The sequence below is a fragment of the Pseudopipra pipra genome, chromosome 3 (assembly GCF_036250125.1).
Source record: "Pseudopipra pipra isolate bDixPip1 chromosome 3, bDixPip1.hap1, whole genome shotgun sequence".
NCBI classification, from domain to species: domain Eukaryota; kingdom Metazoa; phylum Chordata; class Aves; order Passeriformes; family Pipridae; genus Pseudopipra; species Pseudopipra pipra.
In genome coordinates this window covers 53,351,950-53,368,033 of record NC_087551.1, presented here as the reverse complement: position 1 = coordinate 53,368,033, position 16,084 = coordinate 53,351,950, and the positions used below count along the sequence as shown (strand labels likewise).

General features: G+C 38.6%; 1 protein-coding gene across 1 annotated transcript in view; it reads left to right on the top strand.

Annotated features, from left to right (window-relative positions):
- The window catches only part of NOX3 (NADPH oxidase 3), a 40,481-nt gene extending 24,674 nt beyond the window's left edge, over positions 1 to 15,807 (top strand). Inside the window, exons 11-13 of the mRNA XM_064649201.1 lie at positions 7,350 to 7,496; positions 9,895 to 10,019; positions 12,187 to 15,807. Coding sequence (XP_064505271.1) covers positions 7,350 to 7,496; positions 9,895 to 10,019; positions 12,187 to 12,313 — 399 coding nt within the window. The 3' untranslated portion in view covers positions 12,314 to 15,807. The remainder of the gene's footprint in view (positions 1 to 7,349; positions 7,497 to 9,894; positions 10,020 to 12,186) is intronic.
- The last annotated feature ends 277 nt before the right edge of the window (positions 15,808 to 16,084 follow it).

Sequence of the window (16,084 nt, the reverse complement as noted above, 5' to 3'; positions counted from 1 at the left end):
CTATTTAGTCAGGGCAGAGAGGCAATTCAGAGCTAGAAGCTCACCTGAGTGCTTTAACTCACTCTCAGAAGCAGTCACTCACTTTCCAGCTGCTTCAGAAACTGTTCTGGGGTAGAGTCTCCTGAATTCACTGTCATTCCCTGAGAAAGAGGTAGTCCCAGCTGCAGTGTTTTCGGCAAAACTGAAGAATCAGATTTTCAATAGAAATTGGAAATAAATGTGGAATGTCTTTCATAGATAGACAGATAGAGAGCTAGAAGAGAAATTTACCCTCTTTCTTACAAAAAATAAACCTTGCAAGGTGATCTCCGTGAGAAGTGAAGGGCAGCACTTGCTCCTTGTCCAGCTGCAAGTTTCACAAGGGTCCTTCAGCTGAGTGTCCTGGTCTAGAATGCTGCATTCAGCAACCATTAGCTGCTTTTCTTATATTGCAAAGTCAGAATATTAGCCAGCACAGAAGGAATAAAAAAAGGCATGTAAGGTCTGGAGGAGATGCATATATCAAGATGCACATTACCATCTCAAACCACTTTAATTATTTGGTTGAAAAAACATAATTTGGTTTATAAGACATGGATGGCACCAATTAACATACTCTTTATTTGCTAACCTGTTATACATCTTCTGCTAATGGTATGTGAGGCAGCACTGGGGGAAAATAGGTGAAGAAGAGATAATGAGTGAAGTGAGGTGAGGGACAACAAGGTAACAGAGGAAAAAACTCAGCATTAAACATTCTCTTCCATATCCATCATGGCAAGTGGTAGCTTGTGGGCCTTACAGCTTCTTTTAGCTCATTTTCCAATGTAAAAGCTAAATCAGGAACCGTTCAACATTTCACATTTAAGGACAATTGTCGAAATTGCATTGGAGTGGACAGATCTCTGAGAGGGTCAATACATATGGAGCTGATTGCAGGACCAAGGGGCTGATCTTTTTAAATGGAAGAGTGTTAAAACTGGCATCTTAATGACAAGCTGCCACTGAAAAAGCATCTGGGATTTTAGTAACTGAGGAGTTGAGGACAGGTTCAAATTGCCAGGGGGAATCTTTGAGGCAGAAAAAGCACTGAGAACGGAGGGAAATAAAAATGGAAATATGTACTATATGTGAAAAGAAGTGTATTTGCAAACACCACAATTGTACCAGAATGATCTTTTCCACTGGAAGCAGAGCTATGTATATGTATATACACTTTACATATGAACATTACATATTTTCTACATATATACAACTGAAAGTGTTATTATTTTCATTGCTGTTGATCTCTTAAGGGGAAAAGAACAGAATTTAACTATGCATTGATAGTATACCTGAGGGTGTTCATTCATAGCTTAGGCAGAATCTTGGGTAAGTGCGCCTGCAAAGATAAATGCATGGTGCATTCTGCCATGGTTTTCTGCTATAGAGTTCAGTTTTTCTGAATTCCTCTGAAATACAAGATTATCATGATTTCTACATATCTTTTCTTTATATCTTGGCTTCTCTATTGGTGCAGTTGGAATAATGACACTTATTTTTCACAGGTGTTATGAGGCTAAATTTCATCAGTGCTTGTAAAATATTTTGAAAGTGTGGATGAAAGGTCCTGGGGAAGTTCACACCATTACCTAAAAAAATTTAGTAGTCATCTCAGTGAGAGCGATTAATCTCAGGGTAGCTCCACATTTTTTTTCCACTGGTTAAAAGCTTCCACTTGCGGTATAATTACAAATAATTTAATCTTCCTCAAAGTATTCAGCACTCTCTTTCTGCCATGATGAGTACCATAGAAATGTCTATTAAGGAAATAAATAAGAGGTTTTTCTTTTTTTTTTTGACAACTTCGTTTTGATTTGAGTACAGCTATCATTATGCTTATTGAACTAATATTTCTTAGTGTTGCCCACATACAGTGGAGATATAAATACTCACAGCTTCCATAATGTCTGCAGCTGTATAATTTAAAAAACCCAGCAAATCAAAAGGAGTACACATTTATCTAATTGATTCTTCACAATTAAATAGCCTTAGAGCCCTCATTTCCCTATCATTTTTTTGCAATGAGGAAGAGCACTAATACTAGTCATGGCTGGAAAGTTTCTACCGACTTTAGTTATGCATAATATGATTTTTTTTCACATTAGTGGTCTCATTTTTCAGATCAATTGCTGCTTAAATTTATAAAACTGTACTGATTCATCAGATGCTAATATTAGCAAACATCCACCTTCTTTTCCCCACAAAAGATGTAACGAAGGTCTTGCAGAGTATCACCAAAGATCCATCTAGCCCAGTATCTTGTCTCCAACAGTGTCTCTTCATGAACACCTTGGGAAAAGTATACAGACCAGAGAAATCATATGGTGATTAGTTTTTAGGGCCACTTTCTCACCTTTGAATGACTTGTAGTTCAGTAACGCTTTCAGAGAAGATCTGTACCTCTGTGTTTAATATCCCTTCACAGATTTTTCTTCCATGAATTAGTCTAATTGCTTTTTTAATCTGTGTAGACTGTAGTAAACCACAGCACGTTAGACAATAGGTTCGGCTACATACTGTGCAGAAAACAAAATCAGCCTCTTCCATTTGCTTTGAGACCGACTGCTGGGCCTGAGGCAAACTTCTGCTTCAAGCTCTGTCCCAATTCACAGCCTTCTCTACAAAAATTCTGTCTTGAAGACCTAAAAACCTGGCCTCTTTTTGCTGTCAAATGTAACCATCTTTCTGAGCTGTGTTTGAGAATATTTTAGGCTTCTTGCTTCAAATTCAGGGATATGAATTTGAACCTTGCCCTGTATTTATATGAAAGGCTGCTTGCTGCCGCCCTAGCTCTAAGTCAATGCCTCATGCAGGCTGCCAAACCCCCATCTCCCACATGCTCCAGGCTGCAGGCACTGCTGTGCCTTACCTGGAGTGGTCCACTGGAGCAATTAATTACACTGAAGAAGATCTAGGATTTTTTTTTTTTTGTATGCTACAGCCCAAGATAATGTGGTATACTGAAAAGCAGGGAGGGCTGGATGTTTGCTGGGAAATGCCCAGCTGCAGGTGTAAGATGGTTTTGCAAGGACTAAGTCATGCCTAAGAGGGAGCAGCAAGAGTCAGGGATGAGGGTACCTCCCTGCATCCTCTGCTTCATCACCTTTTACACCCCTTTGGTGAAAAGCTGGCTTTGCCCACAGCTGCAGCTCCAACTCTGCCATCAGGGAGCAGGGAGAAATAGATGGATGGTCATCAACAGATAATTATTAATGACTTTCCACGTGAGAGTAGCTGATTTACAAAGTATGTTCTTTCACCTTACAGGAAAGATGTATCAGAGCTCTTGCTCTTGCCTGTTGTACAAAATTCAGGATGTGGGAAACCAAAAGATAAATATGCATGAGTTGGAAGGGAGCAGAGCATTACAGAAATAAGTGACTACTCAAACCCCTGCATTACAGATCTGATTAATAGGAATACTGCATCTAACTCAATTTGAAAAAAAGGGCACTTGCAAAATATAAGACACTTTACTTGGGCAAGCCATCAAGTTGATGAATGCAGTCAATATGGGTAGGGTGGGTGGAGACTAATGAAACATAAATCTAAACCAGAGTTTTAAGGGTCCTAAATAATTGCAGTCAGTTAATAGTATGAGGCTTACAAGAAAAATAGCAGGATTCAGAATAATTGTTTAATTATAGAAATGCACTGGTGCTGACTTTATTCTACTGTTTTAATAAGGATTAATTTTATTGTGCATTTATTGTATTTTAATAATATATGTAATATGTTGTGCTATGCTATGGGAGTCAGTGTAAAGAAAGGAAGACTTTTTTTGTAACCGCCATTTCTTTTAACATATTGTACTAGAAGTCCTCTTTGATCTAAGGGAAACAAATTCCTTTTACCCATAAGCCATCCTTCTTCACTACCTCTTTTCTTTCTAAGATTATAATCGTGGCCAAAAATACTCCTTATAATGACACTTTTTCTTCATTATCAAATGGTCTCCACCTCTAACGTGAAAATCAGGCAATACAATGGGTCCTGCTTCAGCAAAACTGTACCAGGGATGAGCTTACAGAATTTCTGTAGCTTCAGAAAGCTGTATGCTTTCTCGAGAGGACTGTGTCAGAAGTAGCTTGACCCAATCCAGTTGGACTGGCTGTTACTGTGACAGCTAGGTCTGCAACCAATTAAAAGCACTCCTTCAAGCTCCATAGTCTGGAAACCAGTTCCCCAATTTGAAAACCATATTGTCTCAATTCACTGGCTGGCTTTTCTGCCTCCTCCCCTGGATGTTCTTGGCTCCCAGTCCTGCCCACATGCTCCCAGTTGCTACCCAATGCAAAATTCCTTATTTATTTAGAAATACATGCCTTCTCTCCACACGCATGTACTAAGTATACATTTCCATAAAATGAACTGCCAAACAGACTTGAGAAATAAGATGATCAAGTAGAGTCTGGGGGAAGAAATTTCTCTCTAGAAATCAACAGCCGTGGTGGGACACAGTCTGACAGCACTCAGTGGGCTGATTTTCAAGGTGCTGAGGATGTAGAGCAAGTGGTGACTTCAGAATTCAGATGCAAAAAACTACATAAAGGTTAAGGTAATAAATCTTACCTAGTTTTGGTAATTTAAAATCATGCTGGTTTTGGCCACAAAAAAAAAAGAAAGGCAATAGAGTCAGTGGGTTTGCTTTTTCCTCATAATCTATGCCAGTGTAAATCAGCAGCAACCTCCCTACGCAAAGCAATGAGGTCATATTTAAGGCAAAATATTGAAACAGAAGGGAAAAAATCAAACAGCCAAGATGGTTGGTACTAAAGTTCTACAGACAGTCCTATTCCTGGGCTGTAAAAATACCCTGCTTAACCCTGAATGCTTTATCTCTGTGTCTGTGATCATACGTCATTTATATTTCTTACAGAAACCACAGATGGTCCCTTACAGTACACTCAGATATTGGAAACATCTCAAATTACTGTTAGTCTTTTTCACCAAATCTCCACCGAAGCATGGTATTACCACATTTTTCTCCCACTACCTTACCAGAAGTCTGACAACCTAGTATATTTATTCTTTGGGAAATCTCTTTACAGCTTTCTGGTTTCTTTCTCTGTTTTTTCACTTCAGAAGTGTCCAATATTCATTTTATCTCATTTATCCTGTGGAAAAGGGCTACAATTTCCAAAATATCAGAGCCACCACAATGACTGCCTTGGGGACATACCTTCCAATCACCTTTGATATCGTGGTACAATAAAAGACAGAGGGGCTGGTGAGCACAAAGAGAGATAGGCTGGAGGAAACTATGGGATTTTGTAACAAAATAAAAATCAGTCACAATAAAATAAATTCCAATCATCCGGTTGTTATAAGCTTATACATTGCCCTTCATGCTGTTCCTTTTTCATCTGAAATTGTTTTATTTTAGAATTTTTCCACGTTTGTGAATTATTTCTTTAGACACACTATAAAAATAATTACACTCAAAATTACATTGCCTGCAGAGGCCCATTCTAGGTCTGGCATCCTCTGGTCAAAAGTAATGGTGGAATGTGTGGTAAGAGCTACAGAATTCAAGCCATAAGAATTGCAATCAGATTTGTCTTGTAATTGTGGTTCATACTGCCATCAGGGTAGCGCCCGGGCAGACAACCTGAGAACTTCAGACATTCATCCTCTGGGCAGTGCAGGAACTCTCAGTTGAGTCATCTCCACAGCTGGACTGGCTTAAGACGAGGGACTGAGCTGAAACCAGAGGAGTGGACTGGTCCCAGTCTTCTCCACAGCACAGCATTGCTAGAGGAGATGTCCAAGTAGGAAATTATGACTGTGCTGAAGACCCCCTAAAATAATTCCTGATGGGCACAGGAGGGCCTGAGACTCAGTGCATTGATAGATCCTGAGGGAGGAATCTCACGAGTCCTGATGCTCCACAGTTCCTGTTGCAAATGTATTAACTTGCACACAGATAAGACATTTGCAAATGGTCATCAGAAACCATTCCTGCAGAAGTGGTCACACAGGACAGCCTTTTATACATAGTAAATTAGTTAGAAGATGCTTCGTAAGCAGTTAAAACAATAGATCACATTAGATCTTGTACATGCTGGAGTGGTCCCTGTGTCAGCTAGCTATAAAAACTGAGCAGAAAAAGTGGAGTCTCACTGGTGAAGGGCCTTGAGGGGAAGCCGCATGAGGAGTGGCTGAGGTCATTTGGTCTGTTCAGCCTGGAGAAGAGGACACTGAGAGGAAACCTCATTGCAGTCTACAACTTCCCTGAGGGGAAGAGGAGGTGCAGGCACTGATCTCTTCTCTGTGGTGACCAGTGACAAGACCCAAGGGAATGGCTTGGAGTTGCGTCGGGGGAGGTTTAGGTTGGATATTAAAAAAAGGTTCTTCAGAGGTTGGGTACTGGAACAGGCTCCTCAGGGAAGTGGTCACAGCACCAAGTCTGACAGAGTTCAAGAAGCATTTGAATGATACTGTCAGGCACATGGTGTGACTCTCGAGGATGGCCCTGTGCAGGGCTAAGAGTTGAACTCGATGATCAATGTGGGTCCAACTCAGCATATTCTGTGCTTCCAGCTGAAGATGCCACAGGAAGGACTCTTGAAATGGAAATTATCATAACCACATTGACAGTGACTAACCATCTTGTTTTGAGAGATCTTATTCCCTATGCAAGCATTACCTTATGCCAAGATATTAATAAACCAACCAACCAACCAAACCAAATCAAACTCATTGCTATATTTATGATTGACTGCAGTAGAGTAGGAATAGACAGAAATAAGCCATAGGAATGATTAAAGGATACTTCTCCGTGACAGATCCCAGAAATGTTTGGTTTGCCATAGAGAGGATTATAGGATGACTTGATCCCAGCCTCTAATGTATACATGGGGAACAAAACTTTAATAACAGGTTCTCCAATAAAATAGACAACAAAACAAGCTGAAAAGTGAAACTAGAGAAATCTAGATGAAAAAAAGTGTCAATTTTTCATAGAGAGGAGGTTTTCAACCAATAGAAAAATGATCATAGGATATTGGTTCATTTTATACATTTGGCAACTTTAAAATTATAGTGTCACATTTCTCTAGGAACTATATGCTCCAGTTTAAACATGACATGCATAAATATGACATAGATGTTCATCTTCACTAACACATTAATATATTCATTTATAGTTTAAGAGGAAAATTAAATTTTTAGAAGACAGAAACCACATCATCAAAATGATGTGTAATTATGTCTAAATTTACAGTGGAGAAGAGTCACACACTATATGGTTAATGAGTCGAGCCAGTCATTAGGAAGTTTTATTGAAAGTTTGCTTTTTGTTAAATCTCTTTAATTTTATCTTACAGGTTTACTTTTACTGGATTTGTCGAGACCCATCAGCATTTGAGTGGTTTGCTGATCTTCTGTTTCATTTGGAAACAGAAATGACTGAAAAATGGAAAACTGATTTTCTAAGTTATCATATATTTCTTACTGGCTGGGATGAAAGTCAGGTAATAATGAAACTGTTACAAGTCTGAGTTAACGTACCTTGCTTTTTCAGTATGGAAAATACGGAACAGGAACAGCTGAATAAATGACGGATGAAGCAGAGAGACAAAAAACTGTAAATATGAAGACACTAAGCCGTCTGTTTTCACTTCACATTTAGGAAAACAGGAATGGAGTAATCAAGCCAGTGATTCTTGTCTTGCATGAAGATGATTACCAGGTGTCTCACAGAAAAGTGCATAGAGCCTTTCAGGAGCTTGTGAAGGGATGTTTTGTCCACATCTTTGGAACAGTCTTTCATTAGATTCTGGCATTTTTGAACAGAAATATGGAGGACTGTATAAAAAATGTCAGTTTTGTTTACTCTTATTATTTACTACAACTTCTGTTGTTCACATATATGATCAGTGCACTTTTGAAACCTGCTGTGCTTAGAACACTTTGGCAACCAGCTCTGTGGTCTAATTCATGTTGTTTGAAAAGACATTTTCTCTGATTGACTTTAAATTTGCCATCTCATAATTTCATTGGATCATCTCACCTCAGGCACGTAATCCTTAGACTGGGTCAATATTATTGAAATTCTTTGGTCTTTACCTAAACCCAAATGTGTTGATTTTCTCATTCTCTTTTTTTTTCCTTTTTTTGATGGATCACTCAGATCATGCAGTGATCAGTTAGGCTCCTGCCAGAAAAACTCTCACAGGAAAGTCTTTGCTCTACTGTTTTATTTCCTGCTGTCTCTGTTGAATGAAGGACTGTCTAGTAGAGATGAAAAAAAATACAAATTTCATACAGCTTTTCCTTTTCTGCCTCTGCTGATACAAAAAACCCCACTGTTTCTTTCTGCTTTCCTTAGAGTTTCTGTCAAGTAAGGAGGTATGTGCATAAAGCTGTATTCAGAAAAATCTACTCCCATTGTGAAGTATATGGCAGTTATAGAAACCACCACTCTGCATTAGCAATATTGCAGGGTATTACCTAAAACCTCTTTTGAAAGAAGCTATTGAGGAACCTAACAAAACACAAAGTTGCCCTTATCTCTCAGCTATCATAATCTCACTTCCCTCTTGGGCAAACATCAGGCCAGAAGTCAGGTAAACAACTATTCTTGCTGGGGCACCTGTCTCTCTTCACTCATGCGTTCTGCACTTTTCTGAAGTCCCTTCTTCTTCTCTTCAACCCCATCATCCAGTCTCCTGTCAGCACTGCTTTGGTGTCTTGTGCTGCTTCCTTGCTTACACTGGTACTGCTCTTGCTTCTAGAGCCCCTTAGCATCCCACCTCTACAGGGCTGTAGGGGAAGAGGAATGCTCTTTAGTGACTGTTTCCCCTATTCTGACCAAGTCCTGGGCACTGTGCTCAGTAAAAGCCTCATCTTCAGACATCCACAAAGCTCCCTTATCTAACAGGACTTACTTATTTTTAGTAAATTCCTGTTCATCACTCCTTTAAATTTGAGCCTCAGCACCAGTAATATTTGGATGATGCTTTACTTCTCCCTTAGCAAAAAACAAAACAACGTTCTGTGCGTTCTCTCCCTGTCTCACCATAGGTTATCAGTGGTCAAGTGAAGCTGAACCCAAGAAGGATGGGCAATTTACACCTCCTAGTACACCCTCCGTTACTGACAGGTGTTTACTCCTCAGACATGTTTGTTCAATGCTTTGAGCTCTTTGCAGATTCCATGTTGGCAACAGATGGTCAAGCAGATATGGCACATGTCTGCCTCTGCTTGGACAAGCACTCATGTTTCAGCCTATTGCTCCTTGCAGTGCCCCTGAGATTCCTAAGCAATTTTAATGCTGTGAGCTGATACATCCACTGTCTTTTTCATCAGCAGAATGCTCTGGACTTACTTAAGGTGCATGTACTTGCTAATTTTTATTGTCAAACTCTCTTACAGTAAACTTTGCTCTCTTTCCTAAACTCCAACTTGGCCTTAAAATGGTGAGTGTCACTTCAGGAACTGCAATGAAGGAAGTGTAGGGTGAGATAGTCAAACGTTGAGAAGAGGTTTGGAAATCTAAGACCTGCCTCTAAAAGTGATTGAGTCACTAGGCCCAGGTCAGTAAAGACAGATATGTAATCTCAACTCATTTCAAATATTTCATATCAAGAAACTGAGCTCCTCCTGAGGTCTTGGGTACTTTTGGAAGTGCTTTTTACAGTTCTGGTCATATTGCAAACTCTTGAATACTCCTCCTCTTCTCTGTCCTCTCCTCATCTTGCCTCTCTTCGCCTCACCTCACCTCGCCTCTCCTCTCCTACCATTTGATAATTAGACAGCTTCTCTTCCCTCATTCCATCTTTCACAGTGAAGCAGCATTATTGCTTTCTTCTCTTACTTGGAGTATATGTTGTTGACTCTAAAATTATTATCTTGCAAATTTGCCTTTAGGCTACTCACATAGCCCTACATTGTGATGACAAGATGGATGTAATTACTGGTTTGAGAGAGAAAACCTGTTATGGAAGGCCAAACTGGGACAATGAGTTCAAGCAACTAGCTGAAAACCATCCTAGGTAAGGCAGGCTGGCTTCTAACCTTGTTAGGTAACTCTTCTCTCAGTATAAACAGTGGGAGGAGGGGAGAGCAAACCTTTCTAAATGACCCTTTTAAAATAATTTCTTCTTTTTTGCTGTGTGGAAAGAAGATTTATGCTTAATGAAGCTTTTAATGAAGAAATCTCGGAAAGAGAATGCCAATAAAATCTAATTTTTGGACAAGAAAATCTAATATTTAGAAGTATTTCAATATCCTGGCCTTTGTCCAGATATAATTGAAACACACAATCCAATTACTGTTCTGCACAAAGGACAAAGTAGCATTAATTTCCCTTGAAGATGGTTATTAAAGAGATAAACTGTGATTTTTTTTCTTATGATGTCAGGGATGTTTGTTCCCCTAACATATTTGGCTACTCTTGCAAGACTTTGCTATTCTGTTATTAGTTCATCTCTGCTGGCAAAGAGAGTTCATTTGAACTTGGTGCATTTGCTGGTGGTCTGAGAAAAGCTTCTTTGTTCCTGAAAGCCTTTGAAGCAAGAATTTGAAATATTTTGTGTTCAGCAGTACAAAATTCCAGAATCTTTGTGACTCTTTATGATTTCCAAACATTTACCTGCTAACGCAAAATAAAGGCTTGCACTTGGGAGACAGAGATACAAAAAGGAAAAGGAGAAAACTTTTTTTAAAAGATGAAAAAGACCCAAGAAAAAGCTGAAAGGGAGGAGATCAAAGAGAATACAGTAAGCTACAAGAATACCATAAAATTGCAAAAATAACAGTAATAGAGAAACCATTTGATGGAGGTCAAAATAAATACAATCAGGAAATATGAAAGATTAAAACCATAAAAAGGCCAAGAATAGAAAGTATGACTTTTGAAAGACCTTTCATAGGGATTCTACTGCATAAACAGAGCTTTTAAAGTTATAGTTAAAACATTACTTTTTGCTAGTTACTTTTAAGTACAGATGACATAAAAAATGGTTTTCTGTTGCTCGATGGGGAGAGGGGCATTAACTTTCTATACTGGATCTTGAGGTAGTTCCTTACAAAGACAGTGCTAAACTGACAGAAAAATCAGCATATGCCCATGTTTATGATCAGTGTCGAACCTTTTAATGAAAACCTTGCATTAAATAGGGGTTCCTTATGAGAAAAAAAATACCCTATCTCTTGCTCTGTTATAGAGGATTCAAGAAGCAAAGGAACTGAAGAGTTTCTACTGTGTGATGGAACAATCAGCTTTACAAACTGACTAAATTTTTGGTCTCTGCATCTAGGTTGATAGAGCTCCCCTTCACTGCAATACTGTCTTTTAGCAGATTAGCAGGAATATACCACTCCAGGTTAAACTTAGTGCAATCCAGCAGCAGAGCAATATGCTTACTACTTCTGGGGGCTATGGTTTGGGCACAAAAATCTTACCTACAGCCCTTTCTTTACAGCAGGAAATTTTTTGAAACTCATGCTTCACTTGTCACTTACAGTGCGCTTATGTAGATTGAGTTTGCCCCAGTAGCACAGCACGTGTGTGAATCTGTCTGCATATATGTTTTAAAACAATACATTTAATGTACTTAGCAGCAAAACATTTAGACAGTTTGTAGCAGGTAACCAGGTTACCAGCTCCCTATAACACTCGTGCATATGAACATAATTGTTTTTTACATTTGTCTTGTTCTTATTTTATAAGAAATACATATTTACAAATTTTGTTATTAAATCAGCCATTTAAAATTGTCTGTAGGCAGAAAAGTGTTAGGGAGGGGGCGAAGAAAACTCAGAACCAACTGAGCATTTAGGAAAAAAAATTAATTTATCTGGAGAAAAAGCATTTAAAATTTTCAGCACAAACAGTATGTTTGCTTCTCTGATTAAAAAAAAGCTATGAAGATCAAAACCAAAAAGCTACCACTTAAAATAGTTTGTGACCTCTAATATAGCAATCCTAATAAATAATGTAGTAAGATATAATAAACACTAAAGTATTAAAATAATTATACTGCAATACAGTAACACAGATTATACAGTACATAACACAAAGTATACACTAACACAAAATTTTTCAAATGTATTTCTCAAAAAGCCATTTCAAAAGATGCAAAGCTGGAGGCATCCAAAAGGTACAGTTTATTCATTTACACTGCTATTCTCATGTTTTTGTTGTTATTGCAATTACAGCAACAGTATTGGCGTATTCTTCTGTGGACCCAAGACTCTCTCTAAGATCCTGCAAAAGACATGCAACTCATATTCGTCAGTTGATCCAAGAGGAGTTCAGTTTCACTATAACAAAGAAAGTTTCTAGGCTGTACTTCTAAACTATGTAATAGTATTACCAAATTTTGTATTTTTTCCCTTCACTTTCTCCTCCTCTACTCATTCTAGAGCATTTACACCAGATATTAAGAGTTGTAAACTGAAACACATGTATTGACTTCAGTAGAAAAATGCTATCTATGCCAACTAAAGATTTGGACCCCTTCCTTATCCTTTTCTTCACAGAACTGAAAGGCCAATTCTCCATTGCTTACTTAATGATGCTGTGAATCTCTCTACACCTGTGTGAAAACAAGCCCGAATCACTTAACTTTGAAGAAAAAGGCATGAGTAAAATGGACATTTAGAACTGTATTCCACTGTTGTGTATGATTGCAGGTGATACATTCCTACTGTTTAAATCATGCCCACTGAAAGCATTTTTCTTCCTGGTGTTCTGATTTTACACTCCTATAGTCTCTCACTGCACATACATCCATATCTACATCACTTTTTGTGCCATAGCAATACTACTTATATACACACTGTCCAGTGAATTCCTTCTGCCCTACCAAATTAACCACCATTTAAACCTGTCATTTCCACAGCAATGGTGGCTGTGCATGCCGTAGGCTAATACGTACTTAGGTTTAATATGCTAAGGACACTCCAGAAATTTTTGCACTCAGCAAATGGATCTCCTGAGACATGCAACTGAAACTGCAGGAAAAAGTTTCATGACAGAGTGAGTGAGGTGGGAATGTACCCCCAGCATCTCCTCCAAGCTTCTTGCTCAGAGCTAATTCTGCGAAGAGAGGAGTGACATTTGCATTCTTCCAGTCCTCAGGAACTTCCTCCCATCACCATGACTATTTAAAAATAAAGAATGGCCAGTTCCCTCAGCACTTGTGGATGTATCCTATCAGTTTCCATGGAGTTGTTTAAAATCTCCCTAACTTTATCTTCCTTCACTAAGGGTGAGTATGAATTGCTTCAGATCTTCCCACTCGCCTCAGAAGCCAGGGATCTCTGAAGGTCAGCCTTACCTGTAAAGACTGAGATGAAAAAGGCATTGAGTACCTCCACCTTTCTCCATGGCCCTGAGCACCAGTCAGCACCCCATTCAGAAGCAAACCAACATTTTCCTAATCTTCCTTTTGCTATTCACTTATGCATAGCAGCTCTTCTTCTTGCCCTTCACTTCTCTCACCAGATTCAAGTCCCAATGGGCTTTGGCTTCCCTGACCCCATCCCAGCACACTCATTGTCTCTATATTCCCTGCACCGCATGCCCTTTCTTCCATCTCCTGTATGGCTCCTTTTGTGCTTTGGTTCTGTCAGGAGGGATTTGTTCAACCATACAGGCCTCCTACCACACTTGATTGACTTAGTCCACAGCAAAAGGGATCATTTTTGAACTTGAAGAAGGTGATTCTTGAAAATCCACCAGTTCTCCTGGATCTCTCTTCTCTTTAGGACCATACTGCATGGGATACTTCTAAGCATCAAATTCCTCCAGTGTCCTCTCCATGTTATGTGTTTTAGTGTACAGGCACTTCAGAAAAGGTCTCCAATCATGTGATTTTTCCAGAAGAGGTGTTAGAGCTTCTCCCACCCTGCTTTTCCGTAGGCATGTGTTTGTTTGTGTGGATCCCCTTGGAGTAGGCCCCCTTCTGCCCTGTTTTGTTGGTTGTGAAATCTCTCCTGTTCACATCATCCCACACAAGTTACTTGTTGCTTTTGTCCACCACTTCCTCATTTGATTGTTGGTCATCCGCTCCCTCCCCATCATGTAACATTCTGATAAGCTACTAAAGGGAGAAAAATATTTCCCTATATCCCAGCACAGAAAGTTAAAGAAAAACTATATTCAAATTGGTCTGAGGCATAACAGAGTTCACCAGGATCACATAACACATTTATCCAGCCACATGATAAAAATGGGAGGTAGAAAACATCCTGTGTATGTCAGCACTTGAATAAAAAATGACAACATTATATATGTACACTTACCCACAGATACAAAAATGCCCACTAGAGGGGACATAACTGTATAGACAAAAGCAACAGAACAATAAAAATTATGTGACAGAAGATTCCAATATTATTTTATACATCTTATACTGGGGATACAGTATGTGTGAACTGAGATTGTTCTACAAGATACAGTTGTATTATTATTGTATTATTATTAAGTTTAGGGCAATGCATCTTTGTTTTAAAATTGTTGACATTTTTTTAAATGCCTGCCTATGTGAGATGATTAATGTGGTGCATACTGTGTAGCAGTAGAGTGAGTAGAGAATTAGAGCCTCTGCCAGTTCACCTAGAGGCACTTATCTTTTATTTTTTCCCTTGGCACCCATGCTGAGCCTAGGGGTAAGCTGACACATTTTCTAATATAAATTAAGCTCCTTTTTTTAATGTGTGTTGAAAATCTTGAAGGAAATGAGAAATGTGTGTAGGCACCAATACCAGCTGCCATTGCATGAAAGAAAGAGGTGACAATTTCCTGCAGATTCTGAATGATTGTTTCAATGCAGTTGGATTGGAGGTAACAAGCACAAAGATATTGTGCTGCCAGAAAAACAGGATCTGTTCTCCCCTCAGTCTCATGCAACAAGATGTAACATTTAGCTTCTGGCTCAACATGGCATCTCTTCACTGCTTTGATTTATTCCCACTTTTGCAAATCACTGTGGTATGCTACAGGAGATGCATTTAGAGCCCTTGTTATAGTTCATTGAGTAGCACTGCTGTTATCACCACCAGAGGAGAATTTCACTTGTATCAAGACTGAGTGACCTACAATAAAGGAAAAATAATAATAAAAAAAAAAAAAGTGGGGAGGTTTGTTGGACTAGGATGAAACTACATTTAGGTTGAATGAAAATCCCTTTATTACAAATACAATTTGAATCAAAATGGGAACTAGGAAGATTTGGCTTCCTGCCTTGTTTTGAATAACACTGAGCACACAGCAGCTATGATAATGTGAGTGCATGTGTAATGACTCTATTATTGTGTTTATATATGGAAACATCATTCACTGTCAGGGAAAATGAAAGATATCTTCATGGATTTGTCCATTCAGCTGCTTCAGCAGGAAGTGTTCAGCACTGTGTAGGAAAATATTATTAAATAAAATACAGTCATAACAGCACAGACTCACCACATCCTGTGACAGAAAACTAATCATAGACAAGGATCATAAATACACACATTAATTACTTTGGCTCTTACAATAAAAAGAGTGGTATTATAATGATTGAAGTTGTGTTATGATAATTTAAGTTTATTCACTCGGAATTGTAAATTGAAATACACGAGTTTATATGTTCTGGTTTTCCTCCCTCTCCCCCTTCTCCCAAGTTGTATGTGGTAGAAATTATTTAAGTAATTTTGTTCCTTAGTTTACAATAAATAAAGAGAAATTGCCACTCTTAACAGGAGATCCATCATACGGTGTCTGTGCCATATCATCACCATTACAAGGACTCTCCTACTTCTTTCCTGCTTTTAGGTATAATTAAACGGTTTAGAGGAAATACTGTTAACTGCAAAAAAGTGACAAACTTTTCAAAGGTTTGAGCACTCCTGATTAACAGGAGATTTTATAAGAACAGCCTCACAGGCAGCTTTGTTGTTCCAGAAAAGTAATAGACTAAGTGACATGGTAGATTTATAATATTGACTGGTCAACAATTTCAGTGATTTTTTTTTTTCTTGAGGGAAAATCACCTGAATTTCTTCAGGAACAGAGGAAAAAAAGAGAAAAAAGTGACAGTGCTTCCACCCAGCTTGCCCTATAAATACCAAA